At 41.8% G+C, this 15794-nt stretch overlaps 1 protein-coding gene across 9 annotated transcripts in view; it reads left to right on the top strand.

Moving 5' to 3' along the window:
• The window catches only part of LOC119785877 (cytoplasmic dynein 1 intermediate chain 1), an 84626-nt gene extending 69072 nt beyond the window's left edge, over positions 1-15554 (top strand). For all 9 annotated transcript variants that reach the window (XM_038288752.1, XM_038288750.1, XM_038288745.1 and 6 more), the window contains 2 exons: positions 10062-10187; positions 14907-15554. In XM_038288752.1, the coding sequence (XP_038144680.1) occupies positions 10062-10187; positions 14907-15017 (237 nt within the window). In that variant the 3' untranslated portion in view covers positions 15018-15554. The remainder of the gene's footprint in view (positions 1-10061; positions 10188-14906) is intronic.
• The last annotated feature ends 240 nt before the right edge of the window (positions 15555-15794 follow it).

Genomic DNA, 15794 nt, shown 5'->3' with positions numbered 1-15794 from the left:
GGAGACGCGATGCCAAGGCCCCTGTCTCCACTGGTGACATGTGTCAGACTCGCCTGCCACATGTCAGGAACAGTTTATGGAAAAGCTGCAGATGGTTTTGGGTTTTCAAAGGTGCAACATGAGCACTAAAGACAGAAATCAAGATTCAGCTCAGCTCATGCCAACAAACATGTAGAAGTTATTTCAGAATAAAAAGCCTCGTCTGTGTCCGTTTAAATAAAAGCTGTAAATTTGCTTCCAGTACTTTCAAATGAAGCCACCCTGTTCTTGTGGTAAATTGTCTCTGTAATCTCATAATGCAATCCTCTAATTTTTCAATAAACATTAGGACATGTTGCAATTAGGGTCACTAAATAAAATGTGGTAATTCTTCAAGAGGCTTGTCACAAGTATTTTTTGCTGCATTCTGTTTAAGAATAAAAGACATTTCGTGCATAAAATGTCCTGGTTCCTTTTAGGAATTTAATTTCACATAACACTGCTTTTGAGGTATTACTGTCAAGTGTCTTATAATTTCATGGCTTCCTACACTTGAAAAGGAGGACTTGAAGACATCAGGAATTCACTCAGTCTTTTTATTTTCACCAATGAGTGAGAACCAATAAACAGAACAGAGCAGGTGAAAAACCGGTAGTCCTTTTAAGTCCTTTCCCATGAAATGCTGCTTTGGAGGCTGTGTTTGCCTTCCTCAGCTCTGTTGCAAAACCAGTAAAGCTGTTTGTGGATTCCTTATTACCTGAGTTGAGGGTGCTGCTGATTGGGCCAGATTTCTTTCACCTGCTGAGAAGTGCTGCAGAGTGGCACACTGAAATGTGTGTGTGTGTGTGTATGTGCACACACAAATGTCTGTTCATGCACCTCCATCTGAACTAATGAGCAGATCTGCGCAACACCTCCCACTCGAACTTGCAAGGTTTTACCTGGGAAGATCGCATTTTTTAAGTAAGCTGGTTCCCTCTGCTTGGTCTTCTGCTGGGATGAGCACTACAAGGCGCCGGACGTCCCGATGGAGTATGGTGCCCTGAACCTCCTTCACCAATCCAGAACATTTCACAGAAGGTTTGGGTGCATTTCCTGAACTATACCCACTTGGAGAAACTTTCACATAAACATCCCGGACTATGCCCTTGCAATCAGGATTCACAGCAACAACTCTGCCCATCTTGAATTGCCCTCTTAGCGTGTTTTGGTCGCAGAGCCAGACCACATCGCCAATAGCAACATTTCTTTCAGCAGTATGCCACTTGCCACGGACAAACAAGTTGGGACCTGCAAGTTGACTCCAGGACCTCCAAAAGTAGTCAACTTGAGTTTGTATTTCTCGCAGCCTTTTAAAGGGATAAGTGGTATAGTCAAATGTCTTGAAATCTCCACTTTGTGTAGCTCGACCGAGCAACAGGGTGTTTGGAGTGATGTACTGGATTCGATCTTCATGACTCTGTACTCTAGCATCAATAGGTCTTTCATTGGCTAGATTGGCAGCTAGCTTAACTGTCGTAAGAAACTCACTGAAGGTAAGACCTTCCACTCTGCCAAGACTTTGTAACGCTCTTTTAATGATCTTGACAGCAGCTTCAGCTGCGCCGTTGCGATGTGGTGAATCGGCTGGAAGAATTTTCCATGTCCAGTCAGTCCCATTTTTTGCAGCATACTCTTCAAGTGAGAATTTGTCTTGCTGCCTCAGGTATGCATACATTTCTTGCAGAATGGGTTTTGCCCCAATAAAGTTCGTACCTGGGTCAGACCACACCTTCTGGGGTTGACCTCTGATGGACGTAAACCTCTGATAGGCAAGTATGAAGCTCTCTGTAGATAGCGTGTTTGCCAGTTCAACATGAATGGCTCTACTTGACATACAGCAGAACAACACACCCCAAACTTTCATGCTCACTCTTTTCTTGACATCATCTTTCACTTGGTAAGGGCCAAACAAATCAACAGAAATGAACTGAAATGGTGCACTTGGATTAGACCTTTCTTCAGGCAGATCCCCCATTATTTGCTGACAGGTTTTTGCTCTCATCTTTTTGCACAGTACACACTCATCAACAACTTTTCTGGCAATGACTCGTCCTCTGATGACCCATGCTTTCTTCCGCATACGCAGCAAAGTTCCTGCCACTCCATCATGTCCTTCACTGTGTGCTGCTCGGGCTAGAAGGGTGGAGATCCAAGATTGGAAGGGCAACAGAGGAACGCCTCTGTGGTCCTCCTTAAAAGTCTGAACTCTGCCGCCACACATCAAGAGCCCACTTGTTTCATCTTTGTAGACAACAAGTCTATCAGTCGTTGTAGTTGGAAATTGTACACCTTCTTGTGCTGCTAGGCATAGGTCTCTGAACACATCTTGTCTTTCACCAACTGTAATGACACCAGATGAAGGGACCGCCTCCCACTTTTCTTTATCTGTGACCTTGAAATGCAGGAACTTTTTTGCTGCTCTCCAAATCCATGCAACTACCCCTATCAGTTTTCTCAAACTGCTGAAGTGGCTCACGTCCACTAGTTGCTGGGCTACTGCAGCTGCAGGCGGCCTCCTAGAGATGATCAGTTTACTCTTTTCTTCTTTCAGTTGACTTCGGGTAAGTACAGCAACAAATGTTTTCTTCTGTATTTTTATAACATTGTCTCTTGCCTGCACAGCAACATCATTTGCAGATTTCTTTGACCACTCAATTTCAGGAAGTTGAAGGAAACTTGGACCCAACTGCCACTCTGAGTCTTCAGTTAAGTAAGCAGGACCTGCCCCTCTGGTGATAATGTCTGCAATATTTGCTGATCCTGGAATCCACCACCAGTCTTGGACATTAGTGCTGCTTTGGATCTCTCCAACCCGGTTTGCGAAGAAGGTTTGATATCCATAACTCTCTCGCTGTATTGCACACAAGACAGTTTGACTGTCAACGAGATGGAACCACTTCTCAACTTTGATTCGGCAATGTTTCTGGAAATAGGTCTTTAGCCGGGCTGCAAAGACTGCTCCGCATATCTCAGCTTTCACGGGGTCTCCATTGCGGTTGAGAGGAGTCAGCTTAGCTTTAGACTCAACCAACCTCACACTGACACCATCAGTGCATTCCCAACGTAGGTACAACACAGCACCATATGCATGCTCACTGCCATCAGAAAATGTGATGCCAATTGGACCTGCAAGTGGCTCTGGTGGTGTCAAGGATCTGAAGAATCTGAGATGGCTCAGGTCAGCATATTCTTCTAGCAGCTTTATGGCATCCTCTCGTAGTTCTTTTGACAGTGCAGCATCCCATGAGTCTTTTGTGCAATACATTAGCTTTGTTTCTTGAAAAGCCCTTCGAACCAGAATAGCTCCTTTCTGCTTTACAGGAGTCACAAGGCCAAGTGGATCATAGAGAGCAGAGACTTGACTTAAAAGTTCTCTCCTGGTAAGAGGATTTGGCGTTTGTCCCTTTACTTCTTCTCTTAGCAGGTCCTGACCAATGCGTATTTTCTTCTTCCTTTTGGAAAAGTTCACTGCCACCATGACATACAATTTGTCATCTCCAACGGTGTAACCCAGACCGAGGGCTTTGTTATCTTTTTCAGTGAGCTGGTTAGGCAAGATCATGGTCTTTACCTCCGTGTTAACTTCTCTTGACTCCTGCCTCCCACTTTGACTAGAGTAGACCCAGGGCTTCATAAAAAATCCTCCAGCTTTAAGGATCTGCTCGATGTTGGATGTGAGGAGTTTCAGGTGATCAAGGTTGTTGTGAGATGTCAAGATGTCATCGACGTAGACGTCTTCTTCCAGCACACGTTTCTCCTCTTTGAATTGTGTGAATTGGGGTAGGCTGGCAGTCTCCCGCATGGCAACTTGTGCTATACAGCCAGCAGGTTTATCTCCGATATTGACTCTTGTTATGGCAAAATCTTCTATTTCAGCATCCTCTCTGTCACGCCACAGAAACCTGTGCAGATGAACCTCTTTCTCTTCTAACCACACAGAGTTGTACATTTTTTGGATGTCACCAAGGGCAGCAAAGACACCAGCTCGGAACCTCAGGAGGACAGCTCTGATCGGATTTAAGACATCAGGACCTTTAATCAACATGTCATTCAAACTCAGACCTCTGTACTTCTGGCTGCTGTTCCACACTAGCCTCACCGGAGTAGATATGGAATGTGGATTTAGGGCAATCAGATGACTTATATACCACACTGGCCCAGTCCAGCTTTGCAGTACTTCTTTGGACAGTTTCACTGCAGCTTTGCGATCAACCATTTCATGAACTTGTGAAGCATAGGCCAATCTCCACTCTGGATCCTTTGCCAACTGTTTTTCCGTCCTGAGGAATGTAGCTTCTACTGCTTTCCTATTGTTGGGGAGAGAAGCCAAATCTTCAGTCCATGGATATGTGGCATGCCAGTGTGGTTCAGGGGTGTGGTGGTCACCATTCACATATGTTAAGCCATTTCTCACCATCTCCATCTCTTTCTCCTCAGCCAAAGACATTTCCTTCCCTCCGGGTTGGCAATTCCCGCAGCGACATCCTCCACATTTTGGCACACAGGCTGCTCCGATGCTTTCCCATTCCCACCACTTCAGAAAGTCTTTGCTGGTAGTGGCTGCATTGGATTGGATGAAAGGATGACTGGGAGACTGACAGGAAACTGAAGATTGAGAGGCGAGTTCACTGTACTTAACTGCTGCAGTCCTCATTGATCTTGCAAAGTGTGAAGCCCTGGGTCTACTCTAGTCAAAGTGGGAGGCAGGAGTCAAGAGAAGTTAACACGGAGGTAAAGACCATGATCTTGCCAGCTCCTGATTAGCCACAAAGAAGGTCAACTTGTACCTCAGAAAGTTCGTTCTGTCGGGGACCTAGTGTTATGGGATGGACCACTTGGCAAGACAAGAGTCAATATCGGAGATAAACCTGCTGGCTGTATAGCACAAGTTGCCATGCGGGAGACTGCCAGCCTACCCCAATTCACACAATTCAAAGAGGAGAAACGTGTGCTGGAAGAAGACGTCTACGTCGATGACATCTTGACATCTCACAACAACCTTGATCACCTGAAACTCCTCACATCCAACATCGAGCAGATCCTTAAAGCTGGAGGATTTTTTATGAAGCCCTGGGTCTACTCTAGTCAAAGTGGGAGGCAGGAGTCAAGAGAAGTTAACACGGAGGTAAAGACCATGATCTTGCCAGCTCCTGATTAGCCACAAAGAAGGTCAACTTGTACCTCAGAAAGTTCGTTCTGTCGGGGACCTAGTGTTATGGGATGGACCACTTGGCAAGACGATTGGAGGCACACATCCGGACCTATTTGAAGAAGTTACCTTAATTGCCCATACATCAGAAACACACTTTGAAGCCCTGGGTCTACTCTAGTCAAAGTGGGAGGCAGGAGTCAAGAGAAGTTAACACGGAGGTAAAGACCATGATCTTGCCAGCTGTATCTCTTTAGGTCTTGTAAGGTCTTTCAAGGAGACATCTGGAAAAATACTCTGAAACTTTGTGGCAGGGACATGTCTATGAACTTCTGCAATCTTGTCAAGCCCATAGCAGATCAGTTGATGTGATTTGAGGGTCCCTTTTGGTGTATTGACACGTATCTTAAGGAGATAGCGCTTCGTTTCAACAGACACCTGCATCCCTCCAACACCATGGACCACAAGCGTTACATCTTCACTTCTAAGTTTCAACTTACTTGCAGCTTTATGAGTAATGTAGTTCGTATCTGATGCCAGGTCAATGAGGGTTCCAATTCTTTGTCCATCATTGGCTGTGACATTAAGAATCATCAGGATAACTGGATACTCATTTAAGCCATTCTCCTCTAGAAGGCCTGTCTTAGTAACAGTGGAGTTGTGTACCCTTGACACAACATTGCAGAAGGCATCCTTACATTGCTTAGCCAGCTCAGGTGGGAGTTTTGAAAGAAACTCTTCTTGGGCTTCAGTATGTCTTTTGCCCTCCGCTTTCTCTGAACCAGATCTAGGTGTTCTTTGGGACTGTGGTCTAGCGAGTAAACAAAGAAGAAAGTGGTGTTTGTCTTTACACTCTGGGTTCTTGCACAGGTAGTCAGTTTTCTTACAGTAATCACCATTATGGATTTCAAGGCATCTCTTGCAGGCACCGAGCTGCTGTACTATATCCCTCTTCTCTGATGGCTTTAGATTGATTCTAAAGGTTCTGCAGAAATACAGTTTCTTCCTGTGCTTTGGATCACCACAAACAATGCAGCCTGATATGTCACTGCTGTGCTTGGTTGTCTTGGTTCTGGCACATTTTAAGAACTTGGATTTCTCTCTGATTGGTTCAACGAGATCTTTCAGTTGATCTAGTTGTTCATATATGGATTCTTGTGATCTAAGGAACACCATAAGCTTGTCAAAGTAATTCTGGTGACTAGTGTTGTCTTTCTCAGTTGCATTATAGGTGAGCCAGTCTTTCTTTAAAGTTTCTGGAAGCTTACTTTCTATGGATTTAGTCACCAGTGGATTCTTTATGGCATCTACATTTCCTAGCTCATTTAAGTCACTAAGAGCCTTCTCCAAAGTTTGGATGAGTTCTATTATTCGTCTAGGTTGACCATTTCTCACTGGTGGAATTGCTTGTAATTCTTCAATAATCTCTAGAGCAATGGTAGCTTTGTTCCCAAAACGATTGTCCAGAACTCTGAAGATCTCATCTGATGAATTGTATGATGACAGGCGTAAATCCTTAGCCACTTTCTCATCAATACTATCAAGCAATTGAAACTTCTTTACTTCTTTCGAGCCAGATGGTTCACCTTGCTTCTGGAGAGCCTCCCATTCTTTTCTCCATCTGTAATAGTCTCGTTTATTTCCACAAAACTTTGGTAAAGCTGTGGCTTTCAGTTTTATTGCAGCTGCTGGAGGTAGACTGTAGACTAAGGCTTTTTCCTCTCTTGTGTCCTTCTTACTTGCTGCTTCAATGAGGACAGCCTTTTGGGATATCAGCCTAGGGAGGCACACCTCTAGCTCCCTTACACGATAATTAAAATCCTTTTCCTCGGCAGGTGGGGCCCAACGGTTCCAATTTTGGCTTGCTTCCTTTGCTTTCTGGATCAATTTCTCCAAATGGGTGAGCATAAACTCGTATGCCTCCAGAGTTGTGTCTGGCCCGATGGATGAAACATTCTTACACTCATTCTCTGCAACTTGTAGAGCCAGGGACAGTTCCTTCTCTCCATATGTGGCCCACATTGTCTCTCGGATAAGGAGTTTAGCTTCTTTAAGCTTTTGTTCACATTCTTTCTCCGTCTTCTCTATGTCAGCTTTCTGAAGATTACTCAGCTCCTCAGCTGCAGTTGCTTTGCACTCAGCCATATAGGCAGCCTCCACATCCTCATTTGCCTCCATAACTTTGGAGCTCTCTAGTGTAAGCTTCTTGTAGTTCTCCTCCAATTCCTCTTTAGACATCTCCATGTAGGTCCTCATAATGTTGTTTGCAAAACGGGAGAAAAGTCTTTTAACTATTGTCCTCTCTGCTTTGAGGTCATCAAGGGATTTTAATTCAGCCATTTTCCTCCTTTGGAAGACAGCAGATTTCAGTCTCTGGTTGCAGAATGGAATCTCCTCTGGTTGGAGCGGTTTTTCACTGTCAAGTGTCTTATAATTTCATGGCTTCCTACACTTGAAAAGGAGGACTTGAAGACATCAGGAATTCACTCAGTCTTTTTATTTTCACCAATGAGTGAGAACCAATAAACAGAACAGAGCAGGTGAAAAACCGGTAGTCCTTTTAAGTCCTTTCCCATGAAATGCTGCTTTGGAGGCTGTGTTTGCCTTCCTCAGCTCTGTTGCAAAACCAGTAAAGCTGTTTGTGGATTCCTTATTACCTGAGTTGAGGGTGCTGCTGATTGGGCCAGATTTCTTTCACCTGCTGAGAAGTGCTGCAGAGTGGCACACTGAAATGTGTGTGTGTGTGTGTGTATGTGCACACACAAATGTCTGTTCATGCACCTCCATCTGAACTAATGAGCAGATCTGCGCAACAATGACCATCATCAATAAGTCAATATTAGTAAGCCTCATGTTTTCACCCAGAATAAGGAAACATTTCATATTTGTTTGACATTGACAGGTTGGGTTCTTTTGTGATCTTGTTGCTTTATCCATGCAGATAGAATTTGACTGATGATTTAAAAAAAAACCTCAGTAAATGGGAGTTTTACTGTTATTGTAAAAGTCTTTTACTGAAGATTCAATGAGATAAAGTGATGAGTTCACAGTTGAAATCGAAACGGAAGCTAATATTGTGTTCCAGCACAGTTGGACTTCTTATTGTTATGTGTAGAAATTTGTCACCAAAAAGGCTGATAAATTTTTGTCCTTTCATTTTTTCTTTCGCCCCTTTATCTTTCACTTTTTCATTTTGAAACATTCTTTCCTTCCTCTCTTCCTCAGTTCCTGTTCTTCCTTCTTTGGCTCCTTTCTTTATTTCCTGTTTCTTCTGTTACATCTGTGATGACTGTTGATGGACCTCAAAGCAGAGACAGATTATGAAAGCATGTCTTAAGAGTTTTTTTTACAAAAAGGTTGGAGAAGAGAGTGGTGGCAGGGAGCTGGTCCACTTGATAAGATGGAGTTAATCAGGAGTCCAAACAGGACAGAATTGTCAACCACAAACTGGCAGCATGGTGCTGAGACAACCATGCATTTCAAACAGAGGAATGATTAGCTGATGGAATGCAGGTGTCTCAAGGCTGGTTTATGCTCAGAAACAAGGTCATCTGCGCGTTTGTCACAGTTAACACAGATATGCCCCCACCCCTTCCACAGACATTCTAGTTCACCTCTCCAAAATTGTAGGTGACCGCAGACAGTGCCACAGACAGGAGCCCTCTAACTCGCCAAAAATACATCCGCTCTACAGTGTATATTTTCTGTTTGGTACCTTGGCTTGTTTTGTTTGTATGACCGCCATTGGGGAAAAAACGACTAGTGAAGATGGACTAGCTAGAAGAACGAGGTGCACGAGAACGCTGGGATCTTTTGCCACCTGGATCCCCGCTCTTTTTCGCCCTCATCTCCCTCCGTTGTCGCATAAAACTTGCCCCCTGCGTTTTCCGATTTCCTCACCGCCTCGGCCGTATCTAGACCCTCAGTTAGTTTGTGATTGTCCCTCATGCTTTGTGGCGTGGAATAGCATACTACGCTTCAAAATTGGGCATAAATCAGAAATATCTGCGTCATACCTGCGACAAGGTCACTGCGACACACTGCTGCGGGAGTATAACCTGCCCTTCAGTCCACAGCACCACAGTGCAACATGCCAAACCCCCTGCCAAAACACTGCTCTGCCGGAAAAAAAAGAGCAACAGATCCACAAACCAAACCACATCTTTATTAATTCTAAATGTTCCTCCTTGTATCCTTCCTTTTTTTTTGTTTGTTTTTTATTGCATTGAGTCTCCCTTCCTTTCCTCTATCTTGTTTTCCTTCTTCCTCAATGTGTAGGGGCTTTCCAGGTTCCACATTTAAAGCATGGAGCACTGCAGACATTTTTCATGAATTAAAAATTTTCCATAGTTCTAAAGTCTATAGACGATTTACCTCTCTAGGACGTTGAGTCTGGACACGAACTCATCTCATGCTACAGCATGCAGACACTTTGTCTGTCTTTCTCTACCTGAAAAAGCTGCTTTCTGATCATTTCAGCAACTTTTTATCGTAACCTGTATTTTTTCCTTCCAAGATGCTCAAATACCACTTAGCATGGGCCAAGGAAAAAAGACAAACTTATGTCACAACAAAATGTTAGTTTTTGCTTGTGCAACACTACCCAGTACCTCTTACACCATTCATCCCAATACACTCACACTATACAAAATAGAAGCACATCTTAGGGTGTTATGGTGTCAAGATACTGTTTGTTTCTACTCAAACAGAGAACTGTGTAAGGGCTTAAAACAAAATGGGTGTGATCAGTGTCTTCTGATGGACACCTCCTTGTTGTGAAGTTGTTTTACCTGCACAAATGGAAGTATAATATAGCTCTGATGGAAAATGGAAGTTAAGGACAATTTAATAAGTCTTCAAAATGTATTTATTAAATTTTTTTACCTTCTAGGTTCCAACTGCCAGCGTGACTATTGAGGGAGCCTCTGCTCTGAACCGGGTCCGTTGGTCGTCAGGAGGGAAGGAGGTGGCCGTGGGCGACTCAGAGGGTAGAGTTTGGATCTACGATACGGGAGAGGTGCGTGAAAGGTTCCGATGATTGCAGTTTGATTCATAGGGCTTCTGCTGTCCTGTTCTACTCTTGTTTACGCATGTTAATATTAATCTGAGAATAATAGTTTGATTCACTTTGACCCAATCAAGACCTAATTACAGCAAAGGCGCAAAAAGCATAAAGAAACCAAAATAATGGCAAAAAAATAAAACAGCTGCACCATATTAATACTAATGAACAAAAGCTGACAGAGTTTTTTGCTGTCTGTAATCTAATTATTGGTGTTAGTAAGAGAAATGGCAGGGATTTCTCACTCTAGCATTGTTGCTTAAAATAAATGATAAATTACTTATATTGGCGGCCTAGTGGTTAGGGCACAGGGCTTGGAATCCTGAGGTTGTAAGTCCGGAACCCACTCCCACCGACTGCCACTCTGGGTCTCTGAGCAAGACCCTTAACCCCCGATTGCTCCCTGGGGGCTGCACAGTGGCAGCCCACCGCTCCCTAAAGGGGATGGATTAAATGCAGAGTTAATTTCTCCGTTGTGAGATTAAAAAAAAGTTCAATTTCTATTATATGAAGATTTTAAAGATTGTTTTACGTTCCTTGAAAGTTTTACCGCCACAGAGCAGCCTAACTCTTTAGCTCCTGCATGTCCTTATTGCCTGAAGATTATTTTAGCCTAGCTGCTCGGCTAAGTTTAGCATTCTTTTTTGTGTGGTAAACTGGGGGGGAGTTTAGCAGAGCCGGTGGCCTCAGCACTGGCTTGATGGTAACGAAGAGGCATCAATAAAACTGAGTGAAGCTGAAAGGTTTTATGGGTCCTGTAAGCTGGGGGTTTGGTGTGTGTGTGTTTGTGTGTGTGTGTGTGTGTGTGTGTGTGTGTGTGTGTGTGTGGTAATGGGAGTATTTACTTTACTGTAAACTTGCCCATGGAGCTAAAACTGGGAAGAGAGTAAAAGAAAAAAAAAAAGTATCTCTGGGAATAACAGCAAGTCTGGAGACTTTTACAGGAAGGGAAAAAATACCAACAAATTTCCATTTCAGTTTCATTTTACTCTAAGCATTTTATTTTAAGCATATTTACCATCAGGGTTATCTATTAAAACTTTACAAGTGTTGCCCTGTGTGGAAAATCCGAGTCACTGGGTAAAACTCAGTCCCTGCTGTCCTGTAGAGCTCAGAGCCGTGAAACAGTTTCTGGATCTCTTGGTTTTGCAAACTAAAGCTTCGTTAAGCAAAAAACTCTCGTTGTCACGCTGCTGTTGCTGACGTCACTCATCAGCATTATGGACCCCCCTTCAGCTGTGGCCACATTTGTACAACCAAGCCATGCAAACGGCTTGCAGACATCTTGGGTGGTGGCTGCGGCTTTTGTCCCACCAAAGAGGCAAACTAGGCTCAGCTGGACCCTGTAGCCCATGTAAAGGATTTTTCATTTCAGACACTGGGGCTCCTGGGACTGTAGAACACAACAATATTATTGGATGTCTTTAAATTTGTGTTATTTTTGTTGACCCCTGCCCTTGCATTAATATTCAATTTTCACTCAAATGGAGGAATTGCTTTCTAAAAAAGTTAAAAAACAATCCACTGGACTTTGTTTCCAAGTTTGAAGACGTTTCACTTTCCATCCAGGAATCCAAAATGTCACCTCAATGTATATTGCGTTTTCACTCAGAATATGTCAAATATAATAAGTTACCCGTCTGTTTTATCTGTAGGGTGACATAAGTGATCAGATGCGCTTCATCTATTTTCTTTAAAGGTTTAATATAACTTTTTTTTCTTATTTTTTTGTTGTTGTTTTATAGTGTTTGCTTTGTTTTTTTTTTTTAAAGTCTGATTTCTTTTTGTCTTCTTTGGATACATCTTTACTGTTTTCCTTTGTAGTTAGATAATACTCTTTTTGTAAAAAAATTTAAAATGAGCTAATTATATTCTCACCTTTATAACCTTCTGTAGAGGCAAAAGCATAAAACTAGGTTTCAATTAATAATAATATGCTTAAAATTTTGTATTTACCTTCATTCAGAGTCTCTCTGTGTTTACATTTTTGCCTTTTATTTATTTCTTAGGCTATTTGTTAGCTTTTTTCCCCCCCACGATTTTGCTGAACGGCTCACAATCAAAACCAAACTGAGATGAAATTTGATTAGACTTTTTTTAAAGGTGTTGTTTTCACAGTCAGATCATCCATTTTCTCACCGTTGGAAACAGTGTGCAGCGACAGATGGACAGCATGGGAGCAGCACATCGAGCAAACAGGAGAAGCCTTTGAACTTTTATTAATGATGTTTTGTAATAATATCAGTGCTCATCTGCAGGATCAGTGCAAAGATTTTGGATGTGTTGCAAGGCAGGGAGAAACAAACACGTGTAGTTGCACTGAGCGCTGCAGCGTGTCACCTGCTGTGTCCATGTGGACGTTTTCCAGACCTTCTACCAGGTGGTCGGCTGGTTAAGCTCTGCAGCTATTCACACTGGACAGCATCAGTGAGAAAACTGGCATAAGCAGGATTTTTTTTTGTTTTTTTTTTATTATGGTTGTTATTGCCACATGTTAACAGAGAGACATATGCTAACATTAATACCAAGAGCTACACTAGAAATGTTGTTTGCATCATATAAATTAGCTTTGCTTGTTACAAAGAAACCAGGCTGTTTTTTCTCATATGAGTAATGCAGTAAGTAATGCATAAATGACATCTCACATAAATGACATCAGATTCCAAACCAACTTGGTCAAAATATGGTATATTTTTTGTTCCATTACAAATAGAAATCAGGCTTAATTACTATTTCATTGGTAAAGAATTCAGCTAAAACGGACCGCCTGAAGTAGACCTAAACACCTAAAAAGCAACACATCTTATGAAGAAATCCTGCTGACCAAAATGAAGACATCTATCACAGCTTTGGCACAATTCATCTTGATTTTCCACCTAAACACCTGTTAAAAATCATTTGTAGACTGATTAGAAAAAAAACAAAACAAATTCATGTTACTGAAACTACGGCTGAATGATATTGCCAAAATTATTCACAATATATATTTCTTAATTTTGGTTTATATATCATTCAAATATTGATATAAGCAACATTAAAGCCTCATAGAAAATGCCAAGTAAGCTCACAACAGACAGGAATTATCATCCAAAGTCCATGAATCTCCTCCAATATAACATTTTTGAAATTTAAACAATCTGCTCAAATTGTTCAGTCCACAGCTACTTGCAGTTACTTTTCAGTTTCTTTAAAATTGCCTCCTTCATTTTTTCATGATTGACTTCCAAATGTTCAAGAAGACAAACACACATAAGCCTGAAAGACTATATTTACAAATGACCATAATAAATTAGCAAAAAAGCTAAAAAGTAATAACTAGCCCTGAAAATAAAGAATGAAGGTCCCCAAGTTATTCACAAAATTCTAACTTTTGATGAGCACAAATTAAAGCTATGGCAGTGCTTTAAAATTAGTATTTCTTAAGATTTCTCCCCGTCTCTTACCTTGTTCTGTTTTTTTAAAGAAAGCCTTGGGTTTTTTTTGCTTTTTTCAATGGCACTGCAAATGTTAACACCAGCAATGTTTCTTTGTATTAACCACAGTTATTCCCATGTCACACCTTGACGATTTAGACCAGCCTAAGCCTCACATACAGAAAGTCTTGTAAAAACGCTGGCATATGTTGGATAAGTTATGGGTAGGTTTTGTATAAGGTATGAGCACACTGAAGCACGCTGAACCACGCTGGCACACGCTTGCACACGTCTTCATACGGCAAGTACATTGAGCAGGCTCAAAATTTCCTGACATATGCCACCATATGCCATATGTGGGCCATATGTTAAAGGTTAGTTATTTGATTGTCGACATACGTTAAATGTAAGTTACTAAAAAGTCGTGGTGTCTAGCTTATCCAAAACCTATGAGTAAATTGTGCATAACTGATGCGTAACTTCAAGAACTTATCTCCAACGCATATCCAATGTGCTCAAATCGCCTGGTCTAGGAACATCAGTCAGTACCCAACACTATAACTATAAACTGCACTGTATATTGAAATACTAAAAATGTTTTTGATGTCATGTCACTACTATTAAATAATTTCATATCACAAATATATATTGATATTGAATTGTTTTCCAGCCCTAATAACAACATGTTACTAAAGGGCATCATATTAATGGTTCAAAATGGCGGTGGTCTGGAAAACCTCCTCAAGATGGAACCAGGAATTCTGCTCTCAGCGAAAAAATATCTAGCCATCGTGTCTTAAGCTGAAGAGCGCTGGGGTTACGCAACAGGTCAATTATCTAAAGCACACCAGCAGCCCCACCTCTGAATGGCTTAACAAATCCATCCTGTACAGATAGGGCCAGGTTGGTTAAGATAGTTAAAACCAGGTGTTGATAACCTGAAACATCTAATTGTGACTCCTAATTAAAGCTCAAAAAGTAAAAAATAACCTTTGAGAGCATTCTAGATTGGTTTCATTTCAACTATGGAGAAGACTGGTAATTTGAGTTATCCAACAGACAGTCATGCTTTACGATCTACTCTGTCTGCACACAACAACCTTTTTCTCATAATAAGACTCTAAAATAGGAGAAATCTGTGGGGACGTCTTTTGAGAGCTACAGGTCATCAAGAACTTAGATATCAAGTTTTATCATCACTTTATCTTTACAGTGTAACTCTCCCAGCATTAAACTAACTCTTACACTTGTATCTTTACAGCTCTCCGTGGTCCACCCTGAAGACTGGACGCACTTTGCCCGCACGCTGGCAGAGATCCGCGCTAACCGAGCCGATGGTGAGGAGGAGGGCCCTATGGAGCTGGCTTCATAGAAAAGGACTCCAAAACCAGAAGTGACTGGAGAGCAGAGAGCTGGTGGAATTCAGTCGGCATCCCTGTAGCATGTGATCTTCACTCCGTTTTTCTTTTCTCCTCTTTCATGCACATCTTCATGTGTGCTCAGAGCAAAGCGGAGCTTTTATTTAAAACTCTTTGTAAGTGACCTCTATTTTTCTGTCTTTATTGACTGATTTATTTATTGACTTCAGGTGGTGTGTTGCTTGCATCTTGTGAGCCTACAGTATAGAGAGGCAGTATTATAGCCTTATGAAAATATGTGTACTGCAACAAAGCTTTGCACAGCTTTAACAATAAAGCCAGACTATAAAGTTTTGTCATGTACTGTTTACAAATATAACTATCAAATTTACATGCAGCTTTTTTTCCCCCTTGATTTAAATCTGCATGATAAACATGTCTAATGTTCTTTATTTCAGTCAGCTGTGATAAACTGTGACAAGAGTTTTACTGTAACTCAGAGCAATCGCTGTGAAACCTGCTATGTTTGCTAATAAAGCATAACTAACAAACCTCTGCTTTGCTTTTTATTAGCAGCTGTCATGATTCTGCACTTGTTGGTTCAGTTTTAGTTTTCTTTTTTATTCATATTTTTGGTGTTTTCTAGTTTTATTGGTCTAATTCCCATTTTGTGTTGTTTTCTGGATGTATTTGAGTTATGTATATCTAGGTTGCCCTCTGTTGCCTCCTTTTCCCTAGCTTTCCTTTGTCCACACCTGCTCCCAATCTGCTGAACACCTTCTGTTCAGTCA

This window comes from Cyprinodon tularosa, unplaced genomic scaffold, assembly GCF_016077235.1.
Source record: "Cyprinodon tularosa strain WSP-4 unplaced genomic scaffold, ASM1607723v1 ctg26, whole genome shotgun sequence".
NCBI lineage: Eukaryota > Metazoa > Chordata > Actinopteri > Cyprinodontiformes > Cyprinodontidae > Cyprinodon > Cyprinodon tularosa.
This window is presented reverse-complemented; position numbering and strand designations above follow the sequence as displayed.